Here is a 12,500-nt window from a genome sequence, read left to right as displayed (position 1 = left end):
TTTCCACTTCTCTCCCCTTTTTATCCTCTACCCTCCACCTCCCTCTCCTTCTCCTCCTCCACCCCCTCTTTCCTCCCCCTCTCATTCCCCAAACACCCTGGACCTTCTATGCTACCCCCTCCCCCACCTCGTCCTCCTCCTCCACCTCCAGCTCCATCTCCTCCTCTTCCTTCTTCCTTTCTTTCCTCCCCCTCCTCCTTCTCTCTTCCTCCTCCTCCTCCCTTCCCTCCTCCCCCTACTCCCTTCTCCTCCTCCTCCCTCCTTCCCTCCTCCTCCTCCTCCTCCTCCTCCTCCTCCTCCTCTCCTCCTCCTCCCTCCTCCTCTCTCCATCCTCCTCCTCCATCCTCCCCCTCCCCCCCATCCTCGCCCTCCCCCATCTCGCCCTCCTCCATCCTCGCCCTCCTCCATCCTCGCCCTCCCCATCCTCGCCCTCCCCCTCCCCCATCCTCCCTTCCCCCATCCTCCCCTTCCCCCATCCTCCCCCTTCCCCCCATCCTCCTTCCTCCTCCCCTTCCCCCATCCTCCTTCCTCCTCCCCTTCCCCCTCCTCCTCCCTTTCCCCCTCTCCCCCTCCCCTTCCCCTCCTCCTTCTTCCTTCCTCCTCCTCTCGCCAGCTACCTTGGAGTTTCAATTACTCTGCAAACGAGGCTATTCTTCCTCGCGTCTCGACCCGTTACTCCGGCCTAGAAAGCAATTACTCTGGTTGCGGCGGCGACAGACCGCCGCGGGGGGGGGGGGGGGGGGGGTGGGGGGGAAGGGGGGGGGGGGGAGTTCCGTCGCTCCAGCCACTCGCCCGTCGCAAGTCTTCGTGGGGGAGGGAAGGGAGGGAGGGAGGGAGGGAGGGAAGGAATTGGGTGGGGGAAGGAGGGAGGGAGGGAAGAGGGTGGGGAAGGAGGAGGGAGGGAGGGATGGGTGGGAGAGGGAGAGGGAGGGAGGGAAGTGGGTGGGGGAAGGAGGGAAGGAGGGAAGGAATGGGGAGGAGAATGGAGGGAGACGGGGGAAGGGGGGAGGAGTGGGAGACAGTGGAAGGGAAGGAATTGGGGAGGGTGAGGGAAGGTGGGAGAGGGTACGAAGGTTTGAGGGAGTGGTGGGGGGGGAAGAGAAGGAATGGGGGAAGGGGACAGAGGGTAGCAGGGAAGGAAGGAGATGGTTAAGGAAAAGGAGAGGGTGGGGAGGGAGAAGGCGGAAGAGAGGGAGGGAAAGGGAGAAGGCAAGATGGGAGGAAGAAGGAAACAAAGAAAGGGAAGAGAGGGGAGGGAATAAAAAGAGGAATATCGTAATGGAAAGAAAGGTGGAGAACAGAAAAAGGAAGTCAGGAAACAAAGGGGTGGGGAAGGACAGAAAAGGAAGGAAAAAAGAAATTAAGGAACAGAGTGAACGAAGCCCAAGCCGGGGAAGCGGCTTCCCCCCACTTACTTGTCCCTCCCGACGGCGACGGTGATCAGCTGCTCGGCCGAGGCCCGCCGCAGTTGGTACGAGACGGTCACGTTGAAGAGGAAGCTGCGGGCGGCGTCGGCGGGGTCCAGCCGCAGGTCGGCCGCCGGGAACGTGATCGTCTGCTCGAATCGGTAGTAACGCTTGATGACGCCCGGGTCGGGGGCCAGGCGCGCGCCGTCCCGCCCGCTCCCGGACGGCGCTGCGTCGGCGGGCCGTCCGTCGCCGGCGCTGCGGTTGCCGCCGCCACCGTGGCCGTGGATCAGCTCCCACCAGCGGTGCAGGATGTCGAAGACGGTGTCGGCGTGGTCGGAGGTGTTGGTATACTTGCTCCAGGGGTCGGCCTCGGGGAAGCACCTCTCGCCGGCGCTGTAGAGCAGGTGGCAGCCCCACTCGATGTCGTAGTCGGGCGTGGGTGACGTGACCTCCACCCGCAGCGTGATGTTGGAGCGGGCGTCCACCTCGCGCGCCGACCCGTCCGTGAAGGCCACTCTGCGGGGCACAAGGGCGGACGTTAGGGCACCGCCGCAACAAAGGACGGGGGAAATGAAATGACAAAGGAAAAAACAACCGCCCAAAATAAGAGAAAATGAGCGCAGAGCAATCCAAAGATAAACGGGAGAACGACAGAGAAGGCACTCACTTGAGCCTGATGGCCACCACGGAGAAGGAGGCGTTGGCCGACGCGCTCACGATCGTGCCCTTCTCGGCGACCGTGAGCTCGGCGGTGTACGTCCCGTCGGCCAGGACGGCGAAGGGGCTGTTGGAGGACGCCGACAGGGGGTCCAGGGCCGAGGGGCGCACGTCGGACGCGTTCCCGGCGGAGGGGGTGAGCAGGCGGGTCCAGTGGTTGTCGTAGAAGGGGTGGATGACGAGCGTGGGCGAGAAGAAGGCGTGGTAGTTGGTGAGGAGCGCCTCGTGGCCGTCCTCGTCCAGCACGCGCCACCGGTACTCGGGGCCGCCGCCCGCGCTGCAGTTCCGGTGGATCACCGGCTCCACCAGGATCTCCTGCGTGCCGTCATACTGCAGAAGGAGGGGGCGCGCGTTAGAAGAGCCAGGTAATTAGCATAATAACGGACAAGAAAATGAAATAAAATTACCACATAAGGTACATTCGGAACATAATGCGGCATGCGATATACTCAGCATATGTGGTAAGGTAACATGAGGACTACATAGAATACTCTCCTTCATCGGCCAAGGCAAAAATACTCATGACATAAAAAAAAAGAAAAAAAATGATACAAAAAACATAATACAAAAAACAATACAAAACACAACTCGTTATAAAGAAAAAAAAAAGAACGACATGACCACGCAAGTTACTCCTCGTCACCTGGAAAGTGGAAAGCGAAATGCTCAAATGACATGAGTGACGCGGCATAAACATGAACCGAAGAGACTAGAAATGACTTGGGGAAATTCCAGCAGAATGATCGAACTGACATTATACTCGTCTCTTCCTATTTTGCATTCACACAAATACACACACGCCCGCACACACACACAAAAACACACATAAATAAATACACACACACATACACAAAATAAACACACATAAATCAATACACACACGCCCGCAGGCATACACACACACACAGAAAATAAACACACATAAATAAACACACACACGCCCGCACACACACATAAAAATAAACACATAAATAAATACACACACACAAATAAACACACACACACAGACAAACACACACATAAACACACACACACACACACACACACACACACACACACACACACACACGAGGGATGGGGGGGGGGGGGCGGGACATGATCGGTATCCGCAATCTACTTTAAAATTCATTCAATATTAAATTCCTCACATAACGACAACATAAATAGCCATTACGATAACCACAACGAAATAGATGATGATGATGATTCATGGTGATGGTGACCTTATCTTCAAGGCATTCGTTAGCAGCGCCACCAACTCATGTGGAACGTATGTGGAACGTGAGTGGAATGTAAGTGGAACGTAAGTGGAACGTATGTAGAACGTGAGTGGAACGTAAGTGGAATGTAAGTGGAACGTGAGTCGAATGTAAGTGGATCGTAAGTGGAACGTAAGTGGAACGTATAAGGAGAAGCAAAGGAAGAAGAAAAAAAAAATAACACCATCTCATCACTAACCCCCCCCCCCTTAAAAAAAAAGTGCTCCGCGTATTACCCACCTTTGCGGAACCACAAGCTCCTCCCCCCCTTCCCCAACCCCTCCCCTCTTCCTCAACCCCCTCCTCCCTTCTCCAACCCCTCCCTTCCCCTCTTCCCGAACCCCCTCCCTCCCCCTTCTGCAACCCCCTCTCCCCTTCCCTTTCTCCAACCCCCTCCCTCACCCCATTCCCCAACCCCCTCCCCCATTCTCCCCTTCCCCACCCCTCCCTCCCCATCCCCCTTCCCCCACCCCTCCCTCCCCCTTCCCCACCCCTCCCTCCCCCTTCCCCAACCCTCCCTCCCCTTCCCCAACCCCTCCCTCCCCCCTTCTCCAACCCACTTCCCTCTCCCCTTCCCTTCCTCCAACCCCCTCCCTACCCCCTCTTCCCCTTTCCCCAACCCCCTCCCTCCCTCCCTCCCCACCCTTCCCCAACCCCCTCCCTCTCCCCTCCCCCCCCTTCCTCGCCGGCAACCAGACCCGGCAACCACTAATGGGCTAGCGATTGCCACCGGGGAGACGATCGACGGCGGGGGGGGGGGGGGGGGGGCTCCGCTCGTTCCAGCTTTCGTGTCGACCCCGGGGGGGAGAGACGCTCACACACGCACACACGCATATGCACGCTTATACACGCACACACACACACACACACGTACATAGACATACAAGCAAGCGCAGAGATATATATGAATATGTACGTACATACATACATCCAGGCATTCATACACAAAAAACACAAAGCAAACAAACAAAACACACACACGCAACTGCGCAGATCCATGCATAAACACAGACACGCAAACATTCATACACACACATACATACACACGAATAGCCGCAGACAATCACAGACAAACGTACAACACGGACACGAAATAAGCAAACGCACACGCAGAAACACACACACACAAACGTACTCTCAAATGTACACAAATATTAGCAAAGAACAATGTTCCTATTCTTTAAATCATTTTTTTTTTCATTAACTTTATATTCTTTGAAAATGGAGATTCTTTTCGGTTTCCCGTTTTCTATACAAGTGTCAGTTTCCCACTTTCTTTAATCTATTTTCACCACCCTTCGCAATATTCTACTTATAAATAGTTTATCTTTCCTTTTTCTCTCTTCTTTTTCTTATTTTTTTTCTTAAACCCTTTCTTCTTCAAAGATTTCTTAAATCACTTTTTTTTACTAGTCTTTATTTTTACGGTGAATATTTTGACTTTATCAGTCTGTTTATCGTTATCGTTATCATCATCGTTACATTTCTTTTCCTTCTTCTTCTTCCTATTCCTCCTCCTCTTCTATCTCCTCTCCCTTGTTATCTTACTGATTACATCTTTCTTCTCTTTATTCACCCTCCTTCCTCCTCATCTTTCTCTCCCTTCTGCCTTCTCGCCGTCCTCTTTATCTACCTTTATTTCTTCTTATTATTATTATTATTATTATCATTCCTCTCCTACTCCTTCTCCTTCTCCTCCTTGGCCTCCTTTTTCTTCTCCTTCTCCTTCTTCTTCTCCTCCTCCTCTTCCTCCTTCTTCCTCCTCTTCCTTCACCCCTTCCTCTCCAATTCGAACGGCGAAAAAAGGCGAAAGAAAACGAAAAAAAAAAAAACGAAATTTTAAAAAAGGCCAAAATTTCCCCTCAACGAACATCAAAAAATACCCCCAAACCGCAGGTCAATTTCGGGCCATATAACCTTTTCATTTCCTAGATAAAAAGAGGGGAGACGGAGAGTAAAAAAAAATATATATATATATATATTGTTTTCGTTTGTTTTCGTTTTTTTTCCCTATTTCTTCTTCTGTTTATGTTTTCTCTGTTTCCTCTTTTTTTCTTCTCTTTCTATTTTCTCTTTTTCCCTCTTTTGTCATTCTCTTTCTATTTTCTCTTTTCGCTTTCTCTCCTCTTTCTATATTCTTTTTTTCCTTTCCCTCCTCCTCTTTCTATTGTTTTTATTTTTTCCTCTCTTCAACCCCTCTTTATATTGTTTTCTCTATTCCCCTTTTCTCCTCCTGTTTCTCTGACTTTTTTCATTTTTACTTCATGTCCTTTTCTTTTCTTGTTTGTTTTTGTCTGTTTATTTCATGTATTTTTATGACAAATTCACTTTATCTTGTTTATTGCATTCGGTACTTCCCTTCTCTAATTCTCTTCTCTCCTACCCTCTTCCTTACCTCTTTATCCATCTATCCCTCCCTTTCTCCCCCTTCCCTTCTCCCTGTCTTATACGTAACATCCATTTCCCATCCCCTTCCCTCTCCTTCCTTCCTTAGTCTTCCTTATCCATCATTTCCCCTTTCCCCTCCCCCTCCCTTTCCCTCCTCTCCCCCCTCAATCCGTCTCCCTTCCTTCCCTTCCCTTCCGCTCCCCCGCTTTCTGTTTCCCTCCCTCCCTTCCTCCCACAATCTGTCCCCCTTCCCCTCCTCCTGCTCCTTCTCTTCCCTTCCCCCTCTTCTTCCCTTCCCTTTCCCTCCTCCCCCTCCCTTCCCTAGCTTCCCTCCCTCAATCTGCCCCCCTTACCCTCCTCTTGCTCCTTCTCTTCTCTTCCCCCCTCTACCTCCTCCTCCCCTTCCCTTCCCCTTTCCCTCCTGCCCCTCCCTTCCCTAGCTTCCCCCTCCCCCTTCCCTCCCTCCCTTCCTCCCTCAATCTGTCCCCTCCTCCTGCTCCTTCTCTTCCCCTTCCCCCTCTACCTCCTCATCCCCTTCCCTTCCCCTTTCCCTCCTCCCCCTCCCTTCCCTAGCTTCCCCTTCCCCTTCCCCCCCTTCCCCTCCCCCGCTTCTCTAATAACCTCAGCCTAGCCGGCACGCAAACACAATTTACCCTTTTTTATTACCTTCCTTCTTCCCTTTTTATTGTTTCTTTTGTTATTTCGGTCCATTCTTCTTTTTCCTCCTTTTTTTCTTTTCTTTTCTTTTTTGTTTTTTGTTTTCTATGCTCGCCGATCTTTTCTTTTTGTGTGTTTTTTTTTTCTATGAGTATTTGTTCCATCTTTTTTTTTTCTTTTTTTGTAATTTTATTTAGAATTAACGCAAAATGCAGTGATAAAAATGCGAGTAGAATGGAGGAGGAACAGACAATCATGATAAAAATTAAGATGATGACATGATTGATGATGATAAACATGAAGAAGATGAAGATGAAGATGGAGATGATGATGAAGATGATGATATGATTTATGATGATGATGAAGACGAAGATGATGAAGAAGATGAAGATGAAGATGAAGAAGATGTTGATAAAGATGATGATGATGATAACGACGAAGATGAAAATGACGACGATGGCGATGACGACGAGTGCGTGCGTTCACAAACACCCACAAACATGCGTGTGGGCGGCAGGATACGGGAATGCAGGTGCGTGCGTGCGTGCGTGCGTGTCATTTCTCGGGATGTGTGAAGAATCAACGTTGTGCATCTCAGCGGAATGCCGTTCAAAGGGCCAATAAAAAATTGAAATTCATCTTTTCCATCCTCTTCCAACTCTCCCTTCTCTTCTCCTCCCTTTTCTCTTCTCTTCTCTTCTCCCTCTCTTCTCCTCCCCTACCCATCCCCCTACTCTCCCTTCTCTTGTCTCTTCTCCCTCTCTTCTCCTCCCCCTTCTTTTCTCCTCTCCTCCCCTACCCAACCCCCTACTCTCCCTTCTCTTCTCTTCTCTTCTTCCTCCCCTCCCCCTCCTCTCACTTTTCTTCTCTTCTTTTCTCCTCCCCCTTCTCTTCTTATCTTCTCTCCCCTACCCCTCCTCCCCCTCTGTCTCTGTCTCTCCGTCTGTCCGTCTGTCTGTCTGTCTGTCTGTCTATCCGTCTGTCTGTCTGTTTGTCTGTCTCACTCTCTCTTTTTATACCCCGCTTCCTCTTTTCTCTTGACTTACTCTCTTTCTCCCTTCCCTTCCCCCTCTCTCTCTTTCTCTCCCTCACCAATTAAATAAAACAACATGAAATAACAAATCTTTACAAAAAAAAGAAAAAAAAAGAAAAAAAATTGAAGGAAAAAAAAGAAAACGAAAAAAAGAAAAAAAAAGAAAAGAAAAAAAAGGTAAAGGCAGAAATTCCCCGGATCCGCCTCGCCAATGACGCAACGAGAGACCCCCCTTTCCCCCCTTTCCCACTCCCTCCCTCCCCCCCCTCCCTTTCCACCGGGGAGAAAACCCGACAAGCTCTCGGCATCATCCGTCTCAGGGGGCCATTTGGAACCGCCCCGACCCGGGCGTGCGTGTCCTCTGCGGGGCGGGGGTGGGCGTCACGGGGTGGAGGGAGGGAAGGGGAGGGAGGGATAGGGAGAGGGTGGGAATGAGGGGGATTGTGGGGAAGGGATGGGGTGGGCGTCACGGGGTGGAGGGAGGGAAGGGGAGGGAGGGATAGGGAGAGGGGGGGAATGAGGGGGATTGTGGGGAAGGGATGGGGGGGGCGTCGCGGGGAGGTGGGAGGGAGGGGGAGGGAGGGGGCGGGAATGAGGGGGGGGGTGGGGAAGGGATGGGGGGGGAGTGGGGTGGAGTGAATGAGGGGGAGAGAGGGAGTAGGAATGAGGGGAAGGGATAGAGAGAATTAGGGGGAGGGAAGGAGAGGGGAAGTGGGAGGGAGTGATAAGGATAGGGCGACGAGAGGAAGGGAAAGGAAGGAGAGAGAGAAAAAAAGAAAAAGGAAAAAAATAACACCACTAAATACCTCCAAATCCAACTCACACCCAACCTCCTTTCCCCTCACCTCCTCCCTCCCCCCTCTCCTCCTCCCCAATAAAAATGTATGTATATAAATAAATAAAGACCTTTCGTAACAAGTTCTAAAAAAAAAAAAAAAAAGGAAAAATGAATTAAGATTTTTCTTCGTCTTTGTTTCGTTCCCTTTCTGTGTCTCAATTTCTCCATCTATCCCTTTTCCTTCTTTCTTTACTTCAATCCCCTCCTGTCTAAACATATTCCGCTAACCTCATCTCAACTCAATTCCTTCCTTGCTTGCTCTGTGCCTGTCTCTTCATTCCCTCTCTCTCTCTCTCCCTCACTCACTCCTTTCCGTCTCCCTCTCCCACCCCCTCCCCTTCCCCCACCCCCTGTCACCCTCTCCCTTCCCCCCTTCCCCACCCCCTGTCACCCTCACCCTTCCCCCCTTCCCCTCCCCTCTCTTTCCCCACCCCCCTTCCCCTCCCCTTTCCCTCCCCCTGTCACCCGCTCCCTCTCCTTCCCCCCTTCCCCTCCCCTGTCCTTGCCCTCCCCCCCCCTCCTAACAGCACCCAAAACAAACACTCGCATTCACAATTAACAATCCCGACTTAACATAGAGAGCCACACACGCCCAGACGGTCACAGGCCCCAGGCACTCCGCAAATACAATTTCGCTAGTGTATGCAAATCGGGTGTAAACTTCACCGGTTCAAAGATAAATCTGAGGCCTGGCGGATCCCGGGAGAGGGGAGAGGGGAGAGAGAGAGGGAAGGAGGGAAGAGAGAAGCGGAGAGGAGAGTGGGGAGAGAGGGGAGAGGGAAAGAGAGGGAAGCGGAGTGGGGAGTGGAGAGTAGTGAAAGAGGGAAGAGAGAAGTGGAGTAGGGAGAGGGAAGGAGGGAAGGACGGAAGAGAGAAGCGGAGAGGGGAGTGGGGAGTAGTTAAGGAGGGAAGAGAGAAGTGGAGAGGGGAGAAGAGAGAGAGGGCGGAGGGAAGAGAGAAGTGGAGACGGGTGTTGGGAGAAGAAAGAAGGAATAACAGAGAGGAGGGGAGTGGAGAGAGGTTGAGAGATGAAAGAAGAGGATAGAGGGGAGGGTAGAGGGCAGATAAATGAGGAAAGAGAAGAGAAAAAAATGGGAGACAAGAGAGACGGGAAGAGGAAAAATTGGAGAAAGAAAGGATAAAAAGAAACGAGGAGAGGAGAGCAGGCGATAGAAGAGGAGAGGAAGGAGAGAGAGAGAGAAGAGAAAACGGGAGACGGAAGAGAGGCGAAAGAAGTGAGGAGAGAAGAGAAGGGAGAAAGAAGTGAGAATAGAAGAGAAAACCTGAAAGGGGAGAAAGTAAAGAATCGAAAAATAAAGTGAGGCGAGAAGAAAAGGAAGAAGCGAGAAAGAAGGGAGAAGAGAGACAGGAGAGGGAAGAAGGAGTGAGAAGGGAGAAGAGAGACAGGAGAGGGGAGAAGGGAGAAAGGAGAAAGAAGAGAGACAGGAGAGGGGAGAAGGAGAATGAAGGAAGAGAGACGGGAGAAAGAAGGAAGAAGAGACACGGGAGAAGGGAGAAGGAGTGAGAAGGGAGAGGGGAGAAGGAGCGAGAAGGGAGAGAAGCCATAACGCTGAGGATGCAGATCTGAGGACCCATATCGCCGTTCCCTTCCTTAGCCTTCTGCACAAAGCTGAATATTTAGCATAAAAAAGGAATAAGGAATAAGGAAGGGGAAATGGCAGGCGAGGGAAGGCGCGGGAGAAGACCGGTGGAAGAAGCGGAGCAAAAGAGAAAGAGAAAGAGAGAAGCATATGGTAAAAAAATTGAAACCAGGAAATAACGGAAATCACGGATGACGCCAAGAGGGGAAAAAAGAATGAAGAAAATTAATAACAATAACAACAACAAAAATCCTCCATCAATTACCCTTTCATTCTCTCCCTACTTCAACATCCTCACAAACGTATCCAACGCAGCCCTACACAATCCACCCACGCTACTTAAATAATAACAACAATAATAATAATGATAATAAACAAAAAACAAAAATTTTAAACCTTCTAACGCTTATATTAGGATCGGAAACCGCGCCCTTTCCCCTGACAAACCACTGCCCAACCTGGCTTCCCCACGCAAAGTATTTGGTCAGTGTCAGGTAAGCAAATTACTGGCGCTTGTGACAGGCCAATGAGAGGCAATCTTACAGCAGCGCTCTTTATGACAAGCCAATAAGAGATAATCTTACAGGATAAACCTTTTATGACAAGCCAATGAGAGGTAATCTTACAACATACAGGTCTTTGCGACGGGGCAATGAGAGGGCTGTATTATAACATGGTTCTTTACGACAGTCAAATTAGAGGGAAATCAATGGTATTTAACGACGGCGGAACTACACGAAGCATTGACCAATTGGAATCAGTTCAAAAGCGAAGTGGAGTTTATTTTCTTTCTCTTTTTTTTTGAATTCCCGGTGTTTATAACGGCCAATGGCGCAACGGGCAAGGAGGGCGGTTGCGATTGGCCGATTCAAAAGCCGGGGGAAGTGACGTGGCGCGCTGTGATTGGCTGAGCGGGCGTAAGGGGGGTCCACTAATATTAAGGATCTCGCTGTCTCGCCCCAAAATTCCCAAAGAATATTTACGAATTCCTACCATCTGATATTAAAATTTTTACTGCGGCGTTTTGTGCCCTTAATATGAATCATAAAATATTTTATTACTGTATCTGCTTGAAATTCGTTTTCAAACTTTTACAAAACGCCATTACAACTCGCGTTTAAATTCGCCATAAAATAAGTTTAATGGCGTTTCCTTCACAGCGATTCCAATTTCAAACATATTTTCCAGCTTAGTTCTGACTATACCGAAACGCACACGTCTATTAATTCTCCGATTATCCAAGATTTTTACCATCTCGCCCCCAACCCGCCGTTGAGCATAACCCAAGTTCAAACTAGGGCAAAGCAAGTCACTGTTACCTCGGACTTGCTTGCTTGCTTGCCTGCTTGCTTGCCTCGCTGCCAAAAGCTCGCTGACCGTTAAAAATGTATCACGGTGCCACTGCCTCGGTAACTGATCTGAAATACGGCCGGTTCTTGACGTAGACAGAGTGCCAAAAATATTACAATGTGCAAAATATTCAGGTTACAATGTGCGGAGGCAAATAAGTAGATGAATTAACCTGATGAATTAACCATGGTTGGATGATGAATTCGGTGTAAATTCAGGGAGAGGGAGAGGGAGAGGGAGGGAGGGAGGGAGGGAGGGAGGGAGGGAGGGAGGGAGAGAGGGAGAGAGGGAGAGAGGGAGAGAGGGAGAGAGAGAGAGAGAGAGAGAGAGAGAGAGAGAGAGAGAAAGAGAGGGAGAGGGAGAGGGAGGGAGGGAGAGAGGGAGAGAGAGAGAGAATGGGAGGAAGGAAAGGAGAGAGGGTGGGAGGGAGAGACAGAGGGAGAATGAAAGAGAGAGAGTGTAATAAAGACACAAAAAGAGGGAAACATAATGAGAAATAAAGAAGAAAGACAGAATTTAAAAAATATATATATATACCTGAACTCTTTTCACCGTTATCCCCCCGTAGAAAAATAAACATAAACATAATAAAGAATAAAAATAAAATAATAATGATAGCAATGATAATAATAATAATAGAGCAAATAACACGCGCGTTTGCGACCCTATGAACTCTAAAGAGCAAACAAATATAAGTAAACAACAACAACAAAAAAAAGGAAACAACGAGACAGAAGGACAGTAGAAATTAGCCCCTCCCCCCCCACCCACCCACCTTCTACGCACACACAACAAACTCTAGACAACCAACATATCTCTTGAAAGAAAAGAGATTGAAAAAAGTGAAACAAATAAAAGTAAAAGTAAACGCAAAAAAGTGAAACAGTAAAAAAGGAAAAAAGGAAAAAAAAAAAGAATAAAAACATTTAAAAAATATATGAAAAAAATGGAAGGAAGAAAAATGTGCCTAAAAAAATCATCAATAACTCCCACACAAATTACTGTTAAAACTTTTAAGTTATTTCCGCTGTCTCTTCCTCCATCATCATTTTTCAAGGTGGGAGGGAGGGGAGAGGAGGGAGAAAAGGAGGGGAGAGAGGGAGACAGGAAGGGAAGGAGGGAAGGAGGAAGGGAAGGAGGAAGGGAGGGAGGGAGGGAGGGAGGGAGAGAGAGAGAGGAAGTAGAGCTAGAGTGTTGAAGAAAGAGAAGACGATAGAGGAAGTGAAAGAAAAGAATAGAGAAAGAGGA

At 49.6% G+C, this 12,500-nt stretch overlaps 1 protein-coding gene across 1 annotated transcript in view; it reads right to left on the bottom strand.

Moving 5' to 3' along the window:
• The window catches only part of LOC113806947 (uncharacterized), a 1,375,013-nt gene that overhangs the window by 58,866 nt on the left and 1,303,647 nt on the right, over positions 1 to 12,500 (bottom strand). Inside the window, exons 7-8 of the mRNA XM_070127282.1 lie at positions 2,077 to 2,456; positions 1,416 to 1,925 (exon numbers count right to left, since the gene is read on the bottom strand). Coding sequence (XP_069983383.1) covers positions 1,416 to 1,925; positions 2,077 to 2,456 — 890 coding nt within the window. The remainder of the gene's footprint in view (positions 1 to 1,415; positions 1,926 to 2,076; positions 2,457 to 12,500) is intronic.

This window comes from Penaeus vannamei, chromosome 11 (assembly GCF_042767895.1).
Source record: "Penaeus vannamei isolate JL-2024 chromosome 11, ASM4276789v1, whole genome shotgun sequence".
NCBI classification, from domain to species: Eukaryota; Metazoa; Arthropoda; class Malacostraca; order Decapoda; family Penaeidae; genus Penaeus; species Penaeus vannamei.
This window is presented reverse-complemented; position numbering and strand designations above follow the sequence as displayed.